This window comes from Pestalotiopsis fici, assembly GCF_000516985.1.
Source record: "Pestalotiopsis fici W106-1 unplaced genomic scaffold PFICI_Scf_1, whole genome shotgun sequence".
Classification (NCBI taxonomy): Eukaryota; Fungi; Ascomycota; class Sordariomycetes; order Amphisphaeriales; family Sporocadaceae; genus Pestalotiopsis; species Pestalotiopsis fici.
Window position 1 is genome coordinate 568,726 of NW_006917091.1, and position 23,504 is coordinate 592,229.

Below are 23,504 nucleotides of genomic sequence, written 5' to 3' on the forward strand. Positions count from 1 at the left end.
CACGAGCGGTGCGCTCTAAGTACAACGGCGAGATGAGAGGCACGCAATGGCTCATACACACAGACTGTCAACAGTCGATGTGGTTAATGCGACCTCAATGCTACAGGGTTTGGCCAGGCGCAATAAGCACTACCTCGCATACGGTAGAGTGCATATGCGACTTGTATGGAGCTGAACGACCACTACTACGCATCATTGGATGATTTTGCAGATAACAGTCGGAATCCTCGAGTCTGGCGAATCAGCAGGGCACATCAACCTGGTATACAGTACCACAAACCCCGCACACCATCTCATCGTATAAATTTGCTCTTTCTCAGCCTCGTGGATGTCGTAGTCATTGCCCATTGCCCATTGCCCATTGCTCTTTCGTTCCCTTCTGTCTGCTGGCATGTTCTGGTACGCGGGGAATTGAAATGGCAGATCATTATCACAAACCCGAGGTCGAAAATGAAGAGGAATCGCAAGCTGATGCTGCATTTGGTGGCGAGACATATACGGAGATACCCGGAACCGAAGAAAGGATGCCCACGAAAGGAGAGGCAAGGGAGCATTCCACAGCTCAAGAGTCAGACCCGCAAGGACCGACCCAAAAGAAGATGATTGTTCTCAAAGACGCAGTGGGAAGAAAGCTCAACTTTCCATTCGCCTTGGCCAAGACTTGGCGTGTGCGTTCCAGTAACAACACCCCCCATTGAGAGCATCGGAGCTGACTGACTATAGGGAATGGAAGAGCTGATACACCAAGCCATGCTCCACATTGGTGTCATCGGGGATCACGTCAAGGCCGGCCACTTTGACTTGCTGGGTCCAGACGGCAATGTGGTTCTTCCCTCCGTGTGGGAGCATAGCGTCGAGCCAGGGTGGTTCGTTACGATGCGCATGTGGAAAGATGCAGAGGACGCCAAGAAAAAAGGAGAAGAGGATGTGAAATTAGGAAAGGATAAGGCGCCCATTCGCTTCAAAGATGCAGTCGGAAGAAAGTTCAATTTCCCGTTCCATCTGTGCCAGACGTGGCCGGTAAGTTCAGAGATGAACCTACAGAGCACAGCAGAACTAAATGCTACTAGGGCATGGAGGAATTGATCAAGCAAGCATTTCTTCATGTGGACGTCATCGGCCCTCACGTCCAAGCGGGTCATTACGATCTATTAGGCCCAGATCAAGAGATCATCCTTCCGCAAGTTTGGGACAAGGTCATTGAGCCTGACTGGGCCATTACTATGATTATGTGGCCAATGGAACGGCCTCCGCCCGCTGGCCTTCAAAATGGTGTTCCTCGGCATCCAGGTTTACGGCCAGGCGGTATGCAAGGTCCCGCTTTCAGGCCTCCCGGATTGAGGCCGATGGCTGGCGGCCCTCCGCCCCCTCCGCCCGGGATGGGTTATCCGGGGCCTCCGCCACCAAATCCAGGCATAATCAATGTCGCCCCCATTCGCGAAAAGCATAAAAAAAGTAAGACAAATAGTGGTGGACTTGGTGCTTTTCTTTTTGGCAAACCAGCGAAGAAGAGCAGCAGCAAAAAGAAACCGTCGTTCCCTGAGTCTTCTTCTTCTAGTTCCGAATCTGATGAAAAGATTGTGGATTTGCCATTAAAAAGGCGGCCGACTAGGCCGCCAGGGGGTGTGCCTCCATTGCCATCAGCCCTCTGGAGTGCTAATGCGGCGAGAAGGACAACACAGCAGACGGCCAACCATAGTCCACCGGCATCAGTCAAAAGCAAGTCCTCGCGTCGAAGTCGCTCGACGAAATCTTCCAAGAACCCAGACTTGAGTGATGCCACAAGTGACAGCGACGATATGTACAGTGTCCAGCAAAAGGTGCGACAAAAAGCCAAGGAGAAGGATCTGATTGTGATTTGTCGGCACACGAATCGGTTCGGTACGTTTCGTCAACAAACCTTTCCCACAATGGCGACAGTTCCGTTTTCGCGCCTGGATATCGACTCGGCTCGTGTTTACTGGCAAGGCCCGTCAACGACTACACGAGCAACGCTGGAGTTAGTCCGCAGCACCAAGGCACCTACGCCTCCCACGACTACAGAAGCAAGGTTGGACCAAGACACTTTGACACAGTTGAAATGGATGTGAGTGAATGATAGGCAACTTACCCCCACGATTAAACTCATCAAATATAGACATGCTGTTCGGCCTTCTTTAAGTCTCAAGGAGCTCGAGGTGGGTAGGATCCCGGAGTTGAAGACCTAGCCTACAGACACTAAACTATTTCTCTGAAGCATATTGCCATAGACCAAATTTGCCCTGATGCGTCAACTCGGCGGATTGTGAGTCATTTAATAGACACACTCAGGAATAAGGGGCGAGATGACGAATTGGTGCTCAAACCTGGCACGATACTCAGGTGTAACACGGATGCCAGAGAGAGCTCCTTCGAGTCGGTCTGTTTCGTGTCAGTCCCAACACTCCATTCAAGTTCCTTGGGCTCTTCCAAGGTCGCAAGCAATGGAGATTTCTGTCGGGAACAGAAGTTGCACGAAGCTCTTGATCAACTCAGCAGTGATACGGGCCTAGACAGCAGTTGGCCACTCAGAATAGGTTCAGAGAAAATTGCAACGCACACGCTTTGGGTGCGACAGAGTTGGATAATGGTCACCAACGCAGGTAGGTGCCCCTCATGATTGATATTAAGGATATTTTGGAATTCTGATTGCTTTTCCTTTAGGTGTACTCACTTACACCAGCCTTCAGCAGGATGCCTTGAGAGGTACAAGTATCTCCATTCAAGAAGATGTATTACGTGGGGACGACGGTGAGCAGATGATCCAGGTCATGGACGAAATTCGAAGGCTGTTCTACCTGCCTGCCAAAAAGTGCAAGAGCTTCTACGTCAGTCATCGCGCCCCGATTTCCGCCCGCAATCGGAACTAATAGTGCGCGGTACAGGAGCTCGAAATCGCAGTTCGAGAAGAGCTAATCAGGGCGGGAGACTTTGATCTCGATCGCGCTGAGCTTCAATTTGAACTTTCCGATGGGCAGACACTGACAGCAGCCAAATGGGCTAAGCTTGTGAAGCTGGGAGAAATTCCTTCACTAAAAGTCTTACAACCGCTTGTGGAGTTCTCTGATTCGGAACAGTCGACTGTTGGCAGCCGGCGAAGAGAAGGATCGGATTCGAGCGACAGTGAAGGGCTGGGTGACATCTATTCTATATCCTCCGGTAAACCGTCAGAAAAGTCGTCTGGCGTCAAAAGGTCTCAGGGATCCGTCAGCAGTACGACGCAGGTAGATGAGCAAGGGTTCATACTCCTGTCATCTGAGCCAACATTGAACAGTGCGTATCCCCAACTATGGAGTCATGGACGGCGAATGGAGTGCTTAGCCAAAGACAGCCCTTTACCTCGACCTACCAGATTTGAACAAGAAGGTGCCACCTTTTCTGAGCTGGCTAAGCGAGGCAAAATCTGGCCAGGAGCGAAATGCCAATAAAGGATTCAGAGAGGGTATAATACGCACAGAATTGAAGCTTGTCCGTATTGAGGATGAGCCTTTCACTGATAGCCTTATGGAGGACCTGTACCGGGCTTTGGGCGACACTGACATCTACCACGAGACCGCCGAAATGAACTTTGACGATTTCGAACTGCACAGAAAAAATCTCTTCAAGGATAAAAGAAACCCTAGATATGAACCAACCTCGAACTTTTCGGCTGAGGAGCTTCTGGGAATGGCGGATGAGTATTTCGATGCATCATTACGTGTACTCGAATCGTTCGTTTCAGCCCAATTCAGATCCACGCTGGTGGCCAAGTATCTGTCTGCCCTAGCAATGATCATGAAGGTTTGATGCGGTTAGATATTCGCTATTGAGATGCATTGGCTGACTATAGTCCAGGATCCTACACGTAGTCTGCAACGAGAAGAGAATGAGAAGGGCGCTGACGATCCAGAACTTTCAGATACTCCTGGTCGACATGATCAGCCAGCATGGGTCATCTCACGCACTAGGACCCAAGAAGACAGAATCAAGTACCGCAGCCCAGTAGGTGACGAAGGAAAATGCAAGGACTGTGACCGAGGCGTTGTGTACCACAGCGTTGATAGAGCTACCACTCATCTCCGCCGGTCCCATCTCGTTGGCTCGGTTGCAGAGGCTAGACTCCGCTACTATGTCGTGCCGGTAGCCTCAGCCTTCTCCGAGCGGCGGCAGGAGGATCAATATGATCTGCTACAGCAAAGTCGCAATGCGATGGCAGCCATTTTGCGAAAGCTCGTCTATATCCAAGATGGGGTTGTTTTCGATGACGAATTCCGAGAACAGCGGGGACTTCCACACCACTTTATTGACTCCTTTAGATGGATAATCGTCTATGTGTGCACAGTACCGCATATATTCCATCAAATCTCTTGGTTCTACAACGACGACTTGCCCCAAAAGAGCTCCAAACATTTGACCAGCTTCAAGATTCGACGACAGCTGAATCTCCTATCCAAAGTCGGTTTAGAGGCAGAAGCGCAGATCCGACAAGCCGAAAGGGCCTTGATGTCCCCTACCACTTTTTCAACCGAGGAGGCACCAGAAAGCTTTCTCGTTTCAGTTGGCCCACAGTACCTAGCGTCGCAGATTATCTGTAACCTCTTAAAGATGCCCATCCATGACCAGAAGCATGCTGCAGATTTGTTCGAAGCATACGCTAATAACTTGGTAAGCATGTCTTCTACTAATGCTACTAGCTTCAAAGAGTGGAAGGGAGATGAAGAGCTCAAACAAGAGTCTGCACATTCTAATAATTGAGCAGAGATCTCAAGTTCTACGGCGTCCCAGCAAGCGTCAGATTCTCAAAATTGGCGCCCTCAATGATGATTTGGACCTGATCAGAAAGTTCTACGAATGGCAGAAAGAGACACTGGATCGTTTTGACGTTATCATCAATCCAGCCACGTATCCTGAAATTGACAAGACTCTCGCGGAGCGTGAGAAGCTGTACAGCATGGAGTACGATATCGTGCGGGGACAGGACCTCCGACTGGATAAGGACCTCAAGCGTATCGACAAGATGCTCGTCCTCTGCACTTCGATGATTGAACAGATCCGCGACATGACCGAGATTATGAAAGATGACCAATCGCAGGTCATCTTCATCTTCACTACCGTGACCGTTGTGTTCTTGCCGCTCAGTTTCGTCGCTTCCTACGTAAGCATGAGCGGCGGAGCCACGGGCCTAGACTGGAGTGGTCTACAGGTCTTGTTCTGGAAGGTTGCGGGTCCATTGACGGCTGCCGTGATCATCTTTTGCCTCGTGGTGGCGCAGAGACGAAGACTGCTGCGGGCCCTCGTCGCGACGCAGCGGACGAGGCGTACGCTCGAATGGATAAGCGACAAGTCGCACAGAGCATCTCGCGGCTGGAAACGATTATCTGCGAGGCTGCTGCGTGCAAGAAGAAATCGTGGAGGTTCCAGTGATGGTTCTTCTGAGACAACGACTGTAACTACTTCATCATCGGGCTCCATCATTGACGATTAGTCTTGAGACTTTCCTCTAGCTTGCATAGCACTGTACTCCCTTTTTGGGCTGACGATAGTGGCTGAATAATTGAGGGCGGGGCATGGGAGATGCTGAGAGCTATTGCTGAGGGAACCCTTAGTAAATGTCAACGAAAATGACAAATGTATGATGCGATATGTCTATTGAGTCGTGGAAAATGATGTGACAAACAATTCTGTTTAAATTGATCCTGCTATGTACTTGGAAATTTGCCAAATCCTGACATGCAGAAACCGAATCACTTACTGACTGGCTGGTAAAAAAGACACCTACTGCTGCGTGGGGCCGGGGCATCCCGCAAGTCCCCTGTAGTTCACGTGTGTTAAGCATATTTCTTAGGATGAAAGCTAGTAGGTATAATGCTCGTAAACAAACCCACCCCACTATAACGTCTACTATAAGCCCACTGTAAAAGTCACTATACGATTCGCTAATTGTTACCAGCCAAAGTCTAACCAATTTCAATCAAACATATGATCCATCCATTATGCACTTCCCACACACTCTGGCATGCCTGCATCAACCACCTAGAATTACCGGCAGCACTGACATGGTTTCAAATCCATTGTCGAATATTCTCCCTAAGCAGTACCTCTTGTCCCAGAGGGCCGCCCGCGTTTACCATTGCACTTGGCACAGGCCTTGACATGACGCAAATGAGCCGACTTGTCGCGGCATTCGTCTCCACATTTGCAATGATAAAACGGCTCCCGAAGTTCTTTGGCGCACTTTTGAATGTGTCGCATATAGTTGTCCTTGCGGGCAGTGCTTGCAGTACATCTGCACCGGTACTTCGGGTCGTCTTTTTCAGCATGGACTGTCCTCAAGTGACGGTCGTAATCCCTTTGCTGATGGAAGGATGAGCGACAGGTCTCCCCTGCTGATTGGTTCTTAGTGTTGGAACGGGTGCACTGAAACTGGCGTGGAAGAGTGGTCGGAGTTGTTGGGTGCAGTGCCTCATTAGCCAACAACGCTGCCTCGGGAGCTGCCGCCGATTCGTGGTCCGTCTCAATCCCAGGGAACGGGTTGTTATCGAAAGCAAAGATTGCAAGTGATTCCAGGTGCCGATTTTCATAAGCGCTCATTGACAAGTCAAGATCTGGGGCAGCAGTGTTTTGCAATGCAATTGAACTCCAGTCGCCCAGCGTGATGTCGCTGCCGCCAAATGTGGGTTCGGCGGCGTCCACTCCTGACAGTGAGTAATCCACGGTACTGCCATGGTCATAGAAAATTGGAGACAAAGATGTACTGTTCATGGCAAAAGGCCCGGTGCTATCACAAACCGACTCATTCTGACTTGCCAGGAATTCATTGCAGTTATTGTCAACGGCAGGAAGGCTCTGATAAGTGGACGCATCGAGAGTGATTGGCATGTGGAGGTAGCTATCTGACTGGGAGCGGTCGTCTTCTGGTTCAAAATTATTGTCGTAGAGCCAAGGGCTACTGTCGGCTGGCCTTGGGTCATCGGCGTCTGAGGGTCCTTCCGACTGCCGCCGGGGAATGTTCAAAGAAGACATGGTAATAATCACGACAGTGGTAATAGACTACTAGTAGAAGCAAGACTTTGTCCATAATAAAATCCATTCTTCCCATCCAAGTTCGAAAAGGCAAAAGAAGGATTATATATACTTCTTTCTTAGTTGATCAATTTGTTTTTACTATATGAGCCTCAATGAGGTCTGCGTGTAGGCTCCAATGTGGCCGTGACATATCCTAAGCGCAAGTACCACAGTAGTTTTGGTGCCGGCCTCGCAGGAAACCAGCGAAGCTAAGTGGGCACGACGAGATCTCAACTGCAGCCCCTGCAAAGAAACGCCCATCCCTGCCAGAGGGGGTGTGGTGGGGGATTTAGGACCAGCTACGAGTTACTTGGTGATCCTTAGACCGGAATTGACGAACAGGAAGCCTTCTTCTGGTCGTGGAAATGACACGAATGGAAGGGAACTTCCGGTAGTGGTGGTGTGGCAGGGCTGACGGTGCCCAATGAGGAGGCATCACCAACGGCCCCGGGGGTAGATTGGTGTAATCGGCTGCAGCCGGAAGAGGAAAAGCGGCAGTCCACTATGACCCTTGATCGCACACAAGGCAGTACTATGCAGTATCTTTACTGCATATGGCCAGCTTACAGACCTCCAATGTACATACATGTATAGCTGGATTTGCGTCCGGCTGGGTACCCAGCCAGAGGTGGCTCAAGTAATTGCAACTGAGCCTCTTACCTCTCACCTACGATTGCTTTCCTCTCTCCACCAATAATACACTGCCCACACTGTCAAACATTTCTATATGGTGTCTGTCTGCTCGCGAAGCAATTTGCACCTCACAGCTCCCTCTAGACCTTTGGGCTTCCCGCCCGGCATTTTCATTGACCCGTTGCCCACGGTTGGTCTTTCGGGTCCTGGTTGTTGAATTGAGCAGGGGCTACTATGTACCTAGCATGATAGTATGCTTAGCGTTTAGTTTTCGCGGCAGTTCTGGAATGGAAGCATTGAATCCCTGGTCCATATCAGGAACAAAAACAGAACCTTGGCCTTCAGAAGACCTGAATGCTAAGCACTACATTTTGGCTTGTTCAAGAGAGTTTCGATGATGAAGGCCAGGTATGTCAAGAAGACGCCAGCTCCAGAACACAAAGCACAAGTGCGCAGAAGTTGCTTTTGGGCTCTTGGCGTCTCCGGCCCTGTCTCTTGCGGATCACAGGCAAGGGTGTCCGATATGAGAAAAGGCACTGCGGCGACCTGAGGCTCCCATGGAACTGATCGTGAAGCAGCCTTACCTATGTCCCACCGAGGAAAAAGCTCACCCACTCACCAACATACTTAATCCAAGTATTTCTGAAGAGCCCGTGAGGAGCAACAGATTAAGGGATCATCAAGTCATCCGTGCAAGCATAAGGGTAGGGGAGCACGACCAGATAACGCTTTCATGCTCCAGAAAAGCAAGGCAGCACACAAATGAACTAAGGGAGCGGGTGTGTATTCGTTTCGAACGCCTCTCTCAAATTTCTATGCACAATAACGACCTCAAGTTTCCCGGTTCTCGATGAATACCAGCTCTTTCGTAGCCTCTAGATTATCGAGGCGAGCCTGGGACTTCATCTTGATTAGCTGATAGGCTGTGCTCGTCAAAGGCAACCACAGAGGCACCTTGTCATTCCGGCTGGCCACGAGGTATAATACACGAGCAACGGCCGAGGGCAGGACACCACCGGCACCGCTGGCGATACCATTCTTCACCCACGCCGCCAGCTTTCGTGCTGGCATGTCGGCGCCGTCATAGTCCTTGTGGATCTGGGTGAACTTTTTGCTGCCCCGCTCAAACTCGGTCTTGACGCCACCCGGCTCGACGATGCAAATGTTGACTTTGGAAAGAGCATACACGTCAGTGCATCTTTCATGGACGACGATAATTTACAAACAACTCACTGTTCCAATCTGGATGCAGCTCTCGCGCAAAAGACTCTGACCAGCCCTCCACGGCAAACTTGCTGGCGTGGTAAAACGCCTGACCGGGAAAAGCTGCGACACCAGCCAAGGACGAGATGTTGAAAATGATGCCGCCGCGATGGTCCTTGGACTTTCTCATCACTCTGGTAGCTTGAGTGGCCACGCGAACTGTGCCAAAGAAGTTGGTCTCAAACTGGGCGTGCATCTCTTCCTCGGTCGCCGCTTCGGTGTCGCCTGCCAATTCGTAGCCAGCGTTATTAACGAGGACATCCACATGGAAGCTCTCCCCAAAATGGTCCGCCGCCGCCTTGAAAGCTTGCTCGACTGAAGCAGGTGATGTGACATCGAGATGCAGCTTCAAGATTGCGTCGCTGTCTGCCAGATAAGACAGACTGTCGGGGTTGCGAGCTGTTGCAATTAGACGTTGCCCAGGCTTGCTAGCGACCAACTCTGCAATGGCACGACCAATACCACTGGAACAGCCAGTGACTATAAGTGAAGAGTTAGCAGATCGCAATTAACAGGACGACGAGATGCACGTACTGAGCCAAGTTGCATCAGCTGGGAGTTGGTATGGCTTGGTGTTTACTGGATTCATCTTGTGCTCGGATTGAATCAAGATTGGTCTATCTTGTCTTTTGGGTGGTGATTGATGAATTCTTTGAAGTGGTGCTCCATTCTGTTTCTCAAACTCATGTACATATATATATGCCTGTTCTTGGCCGTTGTAATTGAAGTTGTAAATGATCTACGTCTGACATGATGCTGGCCGATGGAAGGATGACTTGACGGCAATTACGTGTCTTACCTTGCCGCCTCGGCGAGCCTAAACGGGATACCGGTTTAGTGGATCGATCCGGTAATAACAGCACTTAGCTGGCTGCTGCGACCGTCCATGTTACAACAAGCACACTTACGTGAGAACACCAGTTTTGATCAATACCACTTTTGCTTCATTCAGGGTCGGACTTGTGAAGATCATACTGTTTTCAACGCGGCGTACATTTCGGGATAAGCACTGCACTGCACTCTGAGTTGCCGGCGAGATCCTTCAAGACTCACTAGTTGGCATTTCAGGTCTCTGGATTAGCGCAATACCGCTAAAAACCCTCCTGCTGCGCTGGTGGCTATATACAGCAAGCGGTTACAGCAATCGCATATCAATTCTTGTTCATTACTAGAAGCTGTTTCTATTCTTTCCATCTTTAAAAATGCATTACTCAAGTAGGTGGCTTCATCATTTCACCGTAAATTCATCAAACTGCACCCAATCCTTGTCCGATTCGCCATTCTCTCGACTTCCGGATGCAAAGATACCAAATATAGTTCCCGTCATGTCTCGAGCCGACAAGAGCATTGAGTCCACCTCAGCGGCTATCTGCCACTCCTCCTTGGTGCTGTCCGTCGCATCGCACCAAAAGAATGAATACTTTCCAGGCTCACTCTTGATTTTGAACTTGATTGATGTGCTGTTCAATGGCAGCTTGGTCGTCAAGTCCAAACTTCCTGGCTTTGGATTTAGAAGAGAAGCGCTTTCCAGTGTAATGGTCCGCGTCGTGGGATCCAAGTAGATGGAACGGTAGCGAAGACAATCTTTATAGACGGCTAATCCCGCACGCCGCACGTTTGTCTCTTCCGGAGGTGGGACCAGCAGAGTGCAAGTTGCTTCGCTTGTCAGGAATCGCTGCCTCCGACCGACAAATGTTGTCGTGCCCAAGGGGGTGGAAAGGGTCGTCTCTTGCGCCCGCAGGAAGTGCGTTTGCATCGTATCAGAGGAAGATTGTCTATAGTCTTCAGGGTTTGGTGTGCAAATGTATACCTCCTCTTTTTGAAAGTCGGGGCTAGAGGCTTGTAATGTATCGCTCTGGTCCTCGGTCTTTGCGCCAGCAATATCCAAGCTCATTTGCGTCTGGGCAATCGTAGGCCATTCACCACTGAGCCACTCTACGGTCGTGAGAAAAGTTTCGCGTCCTAGCGGATGACGGCCTGGGAGACTGTTGTCGTACTGAATCCCCAGGTGCACGCAGAACCAATTGCCTTGAGCATCTTGGAACAAGTCTCCATGGCCAGTCCACCGAACCGCTTCATCTTTTTCAAATGCTGTCAACAATGGATTGGAAGGACAGCTCTCATAGGGCCCCCAGATATCTCGAGAACGTGCAATGTTGATCTGGTGGCCTTCAAACGTTGACGCTTCGGCAGTGAGCAGATAATACCAGCCATCCTTCTTGTAAATATGCGGACCCTCTGCATCATCTTTCCCGGCAGCACCCTTCCAGAGGAAACGAGTGTCGGACAAGGCTTTGCCCGTAGCAACATCGATTTCGAATTGGCGAATCGAGCAATCAGGCGCCCAGGGCGGGCCAGTCCTATAAGATCCGTGAAGGTAAGCTTTGCCGGTCTCGGGGTCAAAAAAGAGACCCGGATCGATGCCGGGAAAGTCAAAGGGTACGAGATCTGACCAGCCGTCGCCAGAAAAGATCTTGTCTTCAGGGCAGCTGATCAAAAAGTTTTGAAAGTCGTGTTCGCCAGCCTCGTTCTCGTAAGCATTGGTGCACACAATGTAAAATGTCCCGGCATGGAAGCGAATCGTTGGCGCGAACAAGCCGCCAGTAACCACGAGTGAGTTATCGTTTGGAAGCGGAATATGCTTGACGAATGACTTTGACAGGTCTAGATAAGACGGGTTTGAGATGGCGTGGTTGATGAGTTGCCAGTTCTGGAGATCCTTGGAGGCGTAGATGGGCAATGCTGGAAAGACATGGAAAGATGAATTGACCAGGAAGAATGTTCCATTTACAAAGACTATGGAAGGGTCGGGCGCAAAGCCGTGAATAATGGGGTTGGAAATCCTCATAGCGATGCGATAGATGTCGCAGCTTTTCCTCGAGTTAATAGGAAGGGCGTATCCATATTCATAGACACAAGGATAGCACATTGATCTTCTTATCAGATCCGGCGGCTCATTCGGAACTCCCGAATGGTCCTCGGGCGTAATATGATTCCAGGCAGCCATATCCATGTTCGGTGAGTGGCCTGGGTTAATTAACCCCGAGGACACTTCTGACTTCCCCGCACCCCGGATTTACCCCAGATCACTTGACAGGGATTTTAATGCCACTATGCCTTGTAAGTGCCATGGACCTAGGGGGCGTTTCGGTTCATACTATAATAGGATGGTCGAGTCCATTGCAGCTTGTTTCGAAGGGCGGAATTACCGGGCCACGTCTGGTTCAAGGTATTTATGGATCTTGACCCCCATCAAGTTGTGTATACATGAGCATCCTTGACAGGCAGGCCGCGCGGGACTACTCACGCGTAACTTTGCGATGGCTTCAAGATCTCACAAACTTGCCGTTATTGGAGCTGCCCACGCAGACCACGTCGAGGAGTCTTTTGCTCTGGATCCGGCAATTCAGCGCGCACAAGCTGAAGATGATGCTGATCGCGAACTCGGCATTCCCGCCATCTTGGCCAAGTATTGGCGTCCTTGCTTGATTTGTGCGTCTCAATTATCGCAGTGCTGTTCTTGCTTCTCAATTCACTGACCAGCTCATCAGGCTCTGTATCATTTACTGCTGGTCTAGTCTTTGGCTACGATGTCACTGTCAACGGTGCATCCATTTCAATGCCGGCCTTCTTGCTCTACTTTGGCGACATGAATGCCTCTGGGCCCTACCTACCCTCTCTCTGGACATCTCTTTGGACTGCCATGTCGTCGCTCATGCAGGCTATCGGTGCCATCATTGCCGGTTGGATCTCTGCGCGACTAGGTCGAAAGTGGCCCGCCTGCGCCGGCGCCTGTCTAACACTGGTTGGAACTGCCATTCAGTATATAGCGACAGCACGAGGTACTCTATTGGCCGGAAAGATGGTGTCAGGTCTGGGTATCGGCTGCTTATATTCGATCGCAACAACATATGCCGGCGAGGTATGTCTACACTTGTCCTAGAGCCTGTCTCCACCCACCGCTAATTAGTTCCCACTACAGGTTGCACCATTGAGACTTCGAGCACCCATTCAGACATGGCTAGTTGCTTTTGTCATCATGACCCAGGCCGTCTGCTTGGGTGTCATCAGAGCATATGTTCCCGACATTGACGAGTCGGCGTTCCGTTTCGTGTTTGCCCTCCAATGGGCTGTCGGAGGCATTGCAGTGATTGCCTGGGCATTTGCACCCGAGTAGGTCCGCTCACATTCCCCTCTCTACTCCACAAACTTACACGGATCTTGTGCAGGTCACCAGTGTATCTAATCACACGAGGTAAGACGGAGGCGGCTCGAAGTGTGATGCGACGAATCTACGGAAACAGCAATGAGACGGACGATCGACTCGCATGCCTGATAAACGACATCGAAATGGAGCAGGCATCTCAAGAAGACAACGGTTCATACGCTGCTTGCTTCTCGGGCCCGCATCTCAAGAGAACCTTGACCATTGCCCTCCTATTCTCCTTGACCAATGCATCCGGGGCCGCGTTCCTGTCCCAGAACATATACTTTTTGATCACGGCAGGTCTTGAAGCGATTCATGCCTTTGACATTGGCATTGGAGGTTTCGGTCTTGCGCTGCTCATTATTGCCGCCAGTGGCATGTATCTGAAGCACTTTACCCGGCGCAACGTCATTCTGACGGGTCTCGTCATCAACTTTGTCTTCATGGTCATCATTGGCGCCCTGTACTGGGTCCCCGGCGAGGGCGCCCTCTGGGCCATTGCCGTGCTCATGAATGTGCTCATCTCGCTGACGACGTCGACCCTGCAAGCCGCGGCGTGGCCCGTCGCCGCCGAAATTCCGTCGTACCACTTGCGCGCAAAGTCAATGTCCCTGGGCATCTTTACCCAGACTCTTACCTCGTGGCTCTTCATCTTCATTACGCCCTACATGTATAATGTGGACACGGGCAACCTCGGCGCCCGGACTGGCTTCATCTATGCGGGTACGACACTGCTGTTGGGAGCGGGTGCCTTTTGGCTTGTGCCTGATACAACTGGCTTGACGACACCCGAGGTGGATGCTGCCTACGCCGCACAAATTCCACCACGGAAATTCCAAACATTTGTGGCCAATACCTTTAGGATTGAAGAAGGCAAGGTCTAATACCGCCAATGCCTTTACTTTAGCATATTGAGGAGTTGGCGGTGAAGCGATGGAATTAGTTAATAAAAGTCCTTGTGACAAATCTTTCCATCCAGCCTTTTGTGGAAGCAAGTAAATATAGTTAAAAATTTACTTATGCAAATAATTTACATTGAATGGCGACACCAGAGAGGCCAATAGTCGGAGAGCCTTTATGTGTATGCAATGTGTAGAGCTCGTAGGCAAAACATTATGAAGACACCATTACCCTGTTCTGGAAAATGGATCAACTTCCGCGGAGATACAATTCCTGACAAGAGACTGCGGGATTAACCTGTCTAAGGTTTCTCACAGCACTAGCGTAAATCACCACAAAATCACGACCCGTGCATAGAACTTCAGGGTTGAAAATGCCAGTGTCGGCCATATCCGACTGCGCTGCCTTGCGGGAACTAGCCTTGTCGAACAGAGAATCGCTGCATCATGTGGTCCAGCCCGCTCGTGCCTTTTCACGAATTGATTCTCTCCATTCAGTCTCTCCCGGATAGGATAGGCAAACAAGATCCTATAGCCTATTGACTGTTTGTTCCGGATCTTTTAGACCAGCCCTTCGTTAGAACACTGTTTTGTGTTACGAGGCTGGGTCCTCACGTAATAATATGCCGTGTTTTGGTTGTACTGTCAGCACATACGACTGCTTACGCTGCTGTACCGTGCTTTTTTCCGACGCCACTTCATCTCCCAGCCGTGTTGGATCTGAAACTGCGTTATACAACATCATAGTCACGTTCTAATCAATGAGTTTTCAGCGGTATCATAAGCTCACCCACAAACCACTGGCTATACCAAACGTTGCATATAAGGGGCCACTTGTCCCCATGTTCACTCTTGATTCTAAATTGAAATTAGTATCTACAAACAAACCAAAACCACTTCCTAGCTCCAAATTTCATTCAAACAAGAATACATCATGAAGTTTTATTCTGCAGCAGTTCTCCTTCTGGCCGGCTCAGTCGCCGCTAGAAACTGCAAAGAGGGCCTGGACTATTGCGGAAGAACTTTACTTGACATCGGTACACTCATCTTACCTAGAGTTGGTAGCCTATACTAACAGAAATCAGGCAAATACCAGCCTCAAATCGATCAATCCCTAGCTGATGCTCATCAGGCGGAAGTTGATGGTGGCAAGCACGATCTATTCCACTGTCTTGGCGGATCCAACGGAGTGATTGCCTTCAAGAAGCATTGCGGTAATGGTTGCACCGATGGTGGAAGTAACAAGAATGATTATTGCAGCTGAGACAGCCGGCGGAAATGGATGCTGAAGTTCGTCGTGTCGAGGTCTACGGACTCATTTGCAACATGATGGTCATCAAGTACGACGGGGATTTCATTATCAACTACGCTCATTCATATGGAAATTTCCATTTCACACTCTTTAGATAAAAATATCAATCACGCTGGTACCTGCTGAAGTGGGAGTTGAATGCAATGGTTGAGCACGGAAATGTAAGATCAATCCTTATTGCTCCAGAACACAGTAAAAGATTCATACTCATGCACTTACCGCTGATAAAACGCGACTAACCACTTATATTAATCAAAACAGCATGGACCAAGTGGTGGTTATTTAGTATATTAGTCGATTAACATTAGTTTGTCTATTAAAACCCTGACTCCTATGACCAGTTTCTTGAATGCCATCCGGATCATGTCAAGTACCCAGCGAGTCGATCAGACATGACAGAGAGCCTTCATATCGATCGATCCCATTTGGCCTTCTAGTTGACACCGACGACAGCGTAGTTGAGAGTAACAAGGGTCTTGGTGGTGCTCGAAGCGGCCACACCAAGCTGGCCACCCGTGTACCAGAAATTGTTCGAGTTGCCATCATTGGGGCACGTAAAGCTGCCCGACTGGCCGACCTGGACGGCGGAGCCGCCAAACTGGCAAATCATGGCGATGCCTCCCTGCCCAAACGTGTTGGTCGACTCAATGATGTAGGAATCCACGGTGCCCGGCGCGTAGAGGCCCACCCAGTTGGTGTGGCTCGTCGGCACGAGCGCCTTGTTGCCGTCGAGGTAAAAGGACGTGGCGCTCGACAGGGACGAGGTGAAGCCCAGGTAGCTGTAGCTGGAGCCCGAGCTGATGAGGTAGAGGTACTGGCCAGACGCGGTGCCGCTGGTTGCCTGCAAGACAATGGTGGGAGTGGGGCTAGGGAGCGTGACGGTCTCGCTGGCGGTGGCAGTCACGGCGACGGTGGTGGGAACAATGGTGGTGATGACCTCGGTGGTGCTGACTGTGGTGGTGATGGTGTCAACAATGGTCGAGGTAACCGTCTCCACATTCGTGGCTGTTTCGCTCGAAGTGACGGTAACCGTGGTGGTAGTGACTTCGGCCTCCAGGGTAACCGTCGCGGTGCAAATGACTGGAGTCGTCGAGGAGACTGACGATGTAGAGGATTCTACAGTGGAAGATGACTCGGAAGAAGAGATGGTGGACGACTCGGAAGAAGTCGAGACGGGCAAAGAGGCAGACTCAGAGGAAGAAGCAGACACGGAAGCCGATGCCGAAGATGAAGAAGCCGGTGCACTGGATGAAGCAGGGTAGCTTGCCGATGAAGATGCAGGCTGGCTGTAAGAAGCAGACTGCGCCGGGTATGCCGACGTCTCGACCGTGGGGTGCTTGAGGCCACAGCCGCGCTTCTTCTTGCGCTGATAGACAGTCTGGGTCTCGGTCACAGTCGCTGCCGTCACCGTCTCCGTGACCGAGGACGTCTCAAACTCGGTGATGGTTGCCGTTTCCGTCACATCCTGAGTAGTGTCCACAGTCACAATGTCCGTAGTCTGAACAGTCTCGGCCGTGGTCGTGGCGAACTCGGTGTTGGTGGCAGTTACAACATCGGGAGTCACCGTGACGGTGACATAGCTGTCACAAGTCCCAACGTCAACGGATACAAGTTCCTGACGTCTCTGCTCTGGTGCAACCGCAACTGCAAAGGGGTTGAGGGACGGAATGGCAGAAGCCAAGCTTCCTGATACCAGGGCGGCCAAAGTAAGAAGATGCATCTTGGACATGATGGCAAAGAACGTTTCCTTCAAATGAATGTTTTGGTAAAAAGAGTGTACGAAGGACTGCCTCCCAAGGAACAAGAAGACGCAATCAAGTGAAAAGTCACGAACCCCAGTCCCCATTATATAGATCGACTACCCATGCTCTCCTTTTGAAATTATCCCAATGACGATGGCTCAGAATGCAGTATGGCGTGGCACCATTAACCCCGGATAGCTGCTGACAATTGTACTAGGCAATCCATGTGGCGCATATACTAGCATTGTATAGAGGATAGCGGTGTATTCGAGGTTGGCTGAATCGGTAGGATCGGACTATTTAGGCATCTTGGCTAGCCGGAAATGGCCATGCTGAAGGAAATGATTTGCAATAAATAGACTAGCCAAGGCCAGCTGAAAAATGTCTCCTATTGAAGCCTCGAGTCCGTGCGTTAACCATAAACCTCATTCAGCTTGCCGTGGAAAGACTGATTTTACAAACTTCGTTTAATGATTAGATACATTTGACGATTCTTAACATCAATTTTTCGCTGTCCACCAGCCCCGCCGGCTCAGACCGGTCCTAAAACGTTTCGTGCTGCGCGACTGGGTCTTTATTTTCATGACATCGCGTAGCCATGGTTTTGCCATAGAGGGCAAAGTAACCGCATCTTCCGTCTACGTATCTCAGATTGTGGCCCTGCATTTCAACCCGGCTGGGGAGAATGGCGCGCAAGATGGCTCTTCTTCTTCTTCTTCTTCTTCTTCACGAGGCGTAACTTGCATCTTTCAAGTTTTTACATCGGCATCAGGACCATCAAACCGAATCCGCCGGTCAATGTCCTTCCACCAACTGGCCAAGACTGAATAGTTTTGCGGAAACATGCACAAAAGCTACGGCCACAGAGATGTATTGCAAAAGTCGGCAGGGATCCTTGGGTATAATGACTGGGTAACAGCTTGCAGCTGAACCTCGTATTAGACTATCGTGATGTTTACTTCTGCTGCGAGGTGGCGCTGCTCAACACGCTGGACAGGTTTTTGAAGCGCACAGGCTTCGTCATGTACATATCGACACCGCTGGCAAAAGCCTCCTGCTGCGCGTCCGCAGAGACTAGACCTGTCAGGGCGATGACCTTGGTCGGTGCCAGTTGCTGTGCCGCTTCCAGTGCACGGATGTTGCGCGTAGACTCGAGGCCATCCATGACCGGCATGGAAATATCCATTAAAATATGGCTAAAGGATTCGGGATTTGCTGAAAATATTTCAAAAGCCTCGAGGCCGTTTGTAGCCGTCTTGTAGTTGTATTTAAGCTTCTTCATGAACGATACGAGAATCTGTAATGTGTTAATCATCAGCTTTCAGTGTCTGGGACCGTTGCCTTACTTGTAGATTGATGTTGTTATCGTCCACGAGAAGAATCTGAGGTCGAGTGGGGTCAGGTGTCGCTAAACCATCTTTCACGACGATTGGTTGGCTCAGAATTTGTCGTAGAGGTAACGTCAATGACACTCCAGTATCGTGGGGCGGTACAACTAGTAGCTCAGCTGCTTGGGAAGTTGGAGGGATAAGATCTGGAATCCAGCTGGGGTTGCCCGGGACCTCAACACCAGGTGTGTAATCGGGGGTGATCATGGAATTGTCGCCCATGGGTTGGACTCGAGGTACTTCGACATAGACCAAATCCGAAGCTTTGGCGTCATTATATCGACCAAGAGCTAATATCATTGCATTGGCCAGCTTCCGAGGCCCAACACTATAGTCATAAATTAGCACCGATCATGAAAGAGAAGAGAATGGGCGGGAAGCATACGGTTGAGAGATGAATTCGAAGGCTTCTCCTTTTCTTGTTTGGCGGAATTCCAAAGATAGGCTGTGTGCTTCTTGTGCGCTCTGACATACTATAACCACGGGCGGCGGCATGAAACCTTTGGCTATCGATTTGTCATGCATGGCAATGTCGGTGCATACAATGATGTCTGGACGAATATCTTCTGACCCATGCACAACTGGTTCAAGATGGAGCCACTCGCGGCAGACCGTCTCCATGAGGTCATGCTGAATGGGAGGTTTGCCGCTAGAGATGCAAGCGGCTTCAGCTTCGGTATTTAACCCGCTCAGGGAAACTCGGAGTCCTTTCAGAGCTGTAACATTTTCCGCGAACTGGGAGTCGCGCTTTGATAATACGCAAGAGGCTTTGAGTGGCACGCAAACAGTGGCAAGCGTTCCACGTCCCAACTGACTCTCGAGTCGAATAGTTCCACCCAATGCTCGCAAGACTTCTGAAATGAGACTCAGTCCAAGTCCTGTGCCCTGACTGAGAGGATCCTCCTGGGAGAAAGGTTCAAAGGCATGGTGTTGGAGAAAATCATGGCCTATGCCTTTTCCTGAATCCAAGACGGTGAGTACGAGCTGGGTTTGGTATTTCCTATGTTTTGTTCGGAACTGTTCTTGCTTCATACTCACCATTATGAACCCGCTCTTGGTGAATTTCAATGAATTTCCAAGTAGGTTCATGATGATACGTCGAATCGCACCAGCCTCAACCTGACAGTACCATGACGTGTCGTGGTCAATATCAAGATACACAGAAACACTGGGCTGAGCTACCGTAGCGGGGGCGATATCAAAACCATCAAGTATGTGAGTCTCTGTCGTCCGAGTAAAGGTTGGTCTTTGCGAGAGCCCATGATTGGGGGCTCCATGCCTTAGTGATAGCACAGCAGAGGTTTGAGAGCTATGAGCCGTAAACATGCTTTCAACCGTCTCCTCTACCAAAGAGTCCAAGTCCACGGGATGAGAAAGTGCGCCAATTTGAGACTGGAATGAGTGATATTTGTTCAGCCCTGATAGCCTTTCATTTGGCGCTGCTCCATCATGCTCTTTTGCATACCTGGCGAGTCGGTTAATCTTGGAATGATCCAATAGGTGATCAATCACATCGAGAAGGGTTCGTCCGCATGCATCCATATTTTGCAGCAAGTCACCCTGAAAGGCGTCGAGCTCCGTGTCCTGAAGAAGCTCAACAGCGGCCACTATTCCATGTAATGGAGATCGAAGCTCATGACTCAGCGATCCGAGAAGGTCATTCTTGCTCTGCTCAGCACTACTCGCATGCACGCGATCAACCTCTGCCATGATGGTCGAAGCAAATGCACGCAAGTAGCTCGTCTCTCCATCAGCCTTGAGGCTTCTTGCAGCTGTCGTTGTCCAGACAAATGAACCGGCAAACCATCTCTCTCGACGTGTGTCCCATAGGGGAATCAGAGATACGCTTGTGGCATGGGGAAATATTGCGGCTATCAATTCAGCCTCCTGTTTCTTGACCTCGACGTCTGATAGTTTGCGGCCGGGCGGTGGGCCAAGTTCAGTTTCTGCGGTATCTGGTGGATCAATTTCTTCATCGGACAGGTCTAGGTTTGAGCCATCCACGTCAAAATGAAAGACTCTTCCCAGCGGATAACGTTTCAAAAGTTCCCTTAGTAACTTTTCTGGGACTCGAATATCCGGCGAGATTATCGGGGCCTTGTCGATACTGGAGGATACGCTCGTGGCATAGCCCAAGGTATTGCAGGTCCTCAGCCCGGGTTCTTCCACTTTGGTCAGATCACCTCCTGTCGCTGCAAGACTTGGAAGTGAGGTGGGGCTTTGATGCTCATCTGCCTCAATCAGGCCGCCGTACGAGCGGACGCTTGCATCGAGAAAAAGAACCCCTTCCACTTCCAATGACTCCCTGATGATGCTGGCGGCTCTACTAAAGACTCTTCTCGTTTCTCTGAATTGTGGATCATCTGGGGGTGCCAAAGTACTGATTGTTCGGGCGGAGCTCAAAGTGTCTGACGTGAAAGTGGCCGAGTTTGTATGTCCGCTTTCTGGAGGACAAACAGTTTTGACATCACTTGATTCATTGCCCGAGCCAGATGGTGTTTGCAGGGGCACTGGCGAGGGTCTTTGGTGTTGTATAGGTTCGGTGATACGTTCTGAGGTGTTATCCTGGCTATTGTGTGAGTTGGATGTCTGTTGAGCGACGGCATCCTGTTCAGTATTAGCGGTTGGGAGCACTGCAGGACTTCCACCAATTTGTACATCCGTCATTGATGTGTTGCCTTCTACAAAGCTTCCAAGCCCTCGAACCACTAAAGATGTTCACATTAGTCACTGGGACAGGACAATGCGCGTGGAACATTGTGGAGGTCAGATGAACGGAAGAAGTGTCGGAATGACCTACTGCGTTCGCTTCGTCTGAAGCCAGTGGCTGATTCTTTGAACTGTAGATAACCCATGATGATCTGCGAAAGGCCACGGAGACATTCGATTTGTACCGTGTCCAGCCCAGCCCGAGGGTTTTCGTCAAAGACGCACAGGACGCCAATGTTGACTTTGCCTGCCTTGAGTGGCACGCCGGCATAAAATCGATTACATGGTGGACCATGGATGTATGGGCGATCGCAAAATCTTGAGTCTTCGGCAAGATCCGGCACGACGGAAACTGGTAGCTTGGCAGTGGAAGGGTCATCATGAATGTCATCGGGGGCAACGAGTACATGTTCACATATGCCATGACTGCGGGCTATTGCCGTACCGCCCAGCCAGATCTCCTCGGTCTGTCCATGACTGGGAGCAAGCACAGATTGCCTGGTGGCCTCCGCGACAATATACTGATGATTCCGGTCGAATACGGAAATGAGACAGCGCGTTACATCCAGCCTAAAGGCACCAAGCTGGGCAAAAGCATCCAGAGCAGGGTCTGAGAGTGACGTGGGCAAGGCATGGTGATCCCTCGAATCGGCACAGCATAGAGATGATGTCCGGAAACTTCGAGCATGCTCAAATCTGGAATGTTAGATATGTAGCTCTCCATTTTTTTTTTAACGTGTAGGAAGTCTTCAGCGCAACCCATGGGTCCAGAAAAAAACGGAGCCAATTCCCATTCCCATGTGATGCTCTTGTAAAGCAGACGAGGACAAGGAATGGGTAACTTACAACTCAGGAGCAATTCTAGAAGCTTCCCTCTCGCGGATTGTCTCTATCTTCGAGTTCATCGTTTTATTTGTGCCAAAATGCACAATCGACGAGGAAGGTGGGGTCTAGGGTATGCGGGGGTCAAGTCCGCCCGTGCATTTTTGTTGGTGTCTTTTTTTTTTTTTTTTTTCCTCCTTGAAGACAACAACGGTGTCGTCGGGCAGCAAGACGGGATGAGAGATTGTTTTGACAGTACCCGTTTGTGTTCTGTGTCGATTAAAGACAAAAAGTTGTCATGTATCCTTCGAAATGGGAGTGGATCAAAGTTATCAACAAGAAGTAAAACATTCAAAAGCCACGTGAAAGTCATGGGAAAGAAAGAAATTCCCATCAAACACCAGCCCGAGAAGTGGGCGCATGATCTAAGGCTGTCAAATGAATGATAAGATTGGAGGAAGGGGGGCCTCCCACAGAACTTTTAGCGAATAAACACTTGCCTTTACCCTCCTGTGGGTGGTGGGTGTTACTGCACTGTCGTTAGAGTTGGGAGCGAAGGGGAGTTAGAAGCTGTCGGCACGACGGATATCGGCTGGGGCATCTGGAAGCCTGACTAATAAGCGGGCTTCTTGCTTCAATACCACACACAATATATGAGCTACCTAGCTAGAAAAAGAAAGAAAAAATGCTGGTGTCTAGTACAGACCATACTGCTTAGGGGGTCCATGGCGGATATTAGACTTGTGCGCCGGGCAATGGTTGTGTTTTTCTTTTTTCTTCAGGGTATCGATCGTGCGTCCGAGCTAGGTAGTGAGGATTTCCCTCTAGGATGTGCTGGTCGGGGTAGTGGGGGAGGGGAGGAACCCGAGAGTACAAAATGCTTATACAATCTCATTACATGACTTGATGCACATGGGAACATGTACACATTACATTATAGCAATGCTTCTAAATACAAAGGACCCTACCCAAACCGTTGAGCTTGATTCTCTAGCCCCTGCTTTTCAGCGGGCCTAGGTTCAAGTCACCCACTAGCATGGAGCGCTCTAGGCCCTGCGACGGTCTTTAGCGCCCGCATTCCCAGCAGCCTCCAGCCAATGGGGGATCCCGCCCATTCGTCTCGGATTGAGACCGAGGCACTTGCATATCTACCTCCATACCTACCCATGTAAGTAGAAAGCCCAACTTTGATCGTTTTTACTGAGGGTTGATCGTTGTACGACTTTTGCATATCTATGCCAAGTGTGATTGACATATTTGTTCAAATTGCATGCAAAAACATGTAGTGTCCATATAACGAAAGAGAGTACCGTCAAACGGAGCAAAAAAAGAAACCAGTTGACACTTTCTATGAAGGAGGGCCAAACCTTTGCATATTCCGTACGGCACATTTTTTTTTCTCAAATCGTATTTTCATTTGACTTTATCCGTACGGGTTTGAGTCACCCTCCTCTCTCCTCCCCCCCC

The 23,504-nt window shown here is 50.1% G+C and overlaps 8 protein-coding genes across 8 annotated transcripts; 3 read left to right on the forward strand and 5 right to left on the reverse strand.

The window, feature by feature from the left end:
• Positions 1 to 416: 416 nt before the first annotated feature.
• Positions 417 to 5,482, forward strand: PFICI_00177 (uncharacterized protein; the record flags this gene model as incomplete). Its single annotated transcript, XM_007828758.1, has 11 exons — positions 417 to 668; positions 724 to 1,020; positions 1,071 to 2,086; positions 2,138 to 2,177; positions 2,250 to 2,284; positions 2,362 to 2,621; positions 2,683 to 2,846; positions 2,904 to 3,291; positions 3,350 to 3,798; positions 3,853 to 4,662; positions 4,700 to 5,482. 11 exons carry the CDS (start codon positions 417 to 419, stop codon positions 5,480 to 5,482), a joined length of 4,494 nt encoding a protein of 1,497 aa, XP_007826949.1.
• Positions 5,483 to 6,084: 602 nt separating this feature from the next.
• On the reverse strand, positions 6,085 to 7,020 carry PFICI_00178 (uncharacterized protein; the record flags this gene model as incomplete). The annotated part of the gene is made up of 1 exon (XM_007828759.1): positions 6,085 to 7,020. The coding sequence occupies one exon, from the start codon at positions 7,018 to 7,020 to the stop codon at positions 6,085 to 6,087; it is 936 nt and encodes a 311-aa protein (XP_007826950.1).
• Positions 7,021 to 8,526: 1,506 nt separating this feature from the next.
• Positions 8,527 to 9,547, reverse strand: PFICI_00179 (uncharacterized protein; the record flags this gene model as incomplete). Its single annotated transcript, XM_007828760.1, has 3 exons — positions 8,527 to 8,864; positions 8,929 to 9,438; positions 9,493 to 9,547. The coding sequence occupies 3 exons, from the start codon at positions 9,545 to 9,547 to the stop codon at positions 8,527 to 8,529; spliced, it is 903 nt and encodes a 300-aa protein (XP_007826951.1).
• A 639-nt stretch (positions 9,548 to 10,186) lies between these two features.
• PFICI_00180 (uncharacterized protein) lies at positions 10,187 to 11,971 on the reverse strand (the record flags this gene model as incomplete). The annotated part of the gene is made up of 1 exon (XM_007828761.1): positions 10,187 to 11,971. The coding sequence occupies one exon, from the start codon at positions 11,969 to 11,971 to the stop codon at positions 10,187 to 10,189; it is 1,785 nt and encodes a 594-aa protein (XP_007826952.1).
• A 307-nt stretch (positions 11,972 to 12,278) lies between these two features.
• Positions 12,279 to 14,049, forward strand: PFICI_00181 (uncharacterized protein; the record flags this gene model as incomplete). The annotated part of the gene is made up of 4 exons (XM_007828762.1): positions 12,279 to 12,450; positions 12,510 to 12,880; positions 12,941 to 13,131; positions 13,188 to 14,049. 4 exons carry the CDS (start codon positions 12,279 to 12,281, stop codon positions 14,047 to 14,049), a joined length of 1,596 nt encoding a protein of 531 aa, XP_007826953.1.
• Positions 14,050 to 14,998: 949 nt separating this feature from the next.
• On the forward strand, positions 14,999 to 15,328 carry PFICI_00182 (uncharacterized protein; the record flags this gene model as incomplete). The annotated part of the gene is made up of 2 exons (XM_007828763.1): positions 14,999 to 15,101; positions 15,150 to 15,328. The coding sequence occupies 2 exons, from the start codon at positions 14,999 to 15,001 to the stop codon at positions 15,326 to 15,328; spliced, it is 282 nt and encodes a 93-aa protein (XP_007826954.1).
• Positions 15,329 to 15,809: 481 nt separating this feature from the next.
• On the reverse strand, positions 15,810 to 17,105 carry PFICI_00183 (uncharacterized protein; the record flags this gene model as incomplete). Its single annotated transcript, XM_007828764.1, has 1 exon — positions 15,810 to 17,105. One exon carries the CDS (start codon positions 17,103 to 17,105, stop codon positions 15,810 to 15,812), a length of 1,296 nt encoding a protein of 431 aa, XP_007826955.1.
• A 968-nt stretch (positions 17,106 to 18,073) lies between these two features.
• PFICI_00184 (uncharacterized protein) lies at positions 18,074 to 22,120 on the reverse strand (the record flags this gene model as incomplete). The annotated part of the gene is made up of 5 exons (XM_007828765.1): positions 18,074 to 18,415; positions 18,465 to 18,834; positions 18,892 to 21,214; positions 21,307 to 21,911; positions 22,062 to 22,120. 5 exons carry the CDS (start codon positions 22,118 to 22,120, stop codon positions 18,074 to 18,076), a joined length of 3,699 nt encoding a protein of 1,232 aa, XP_007826956.1.
• Between the last annotated feature and the right edge of the window lie 1,384 nt (positions 22,121 to 23,504).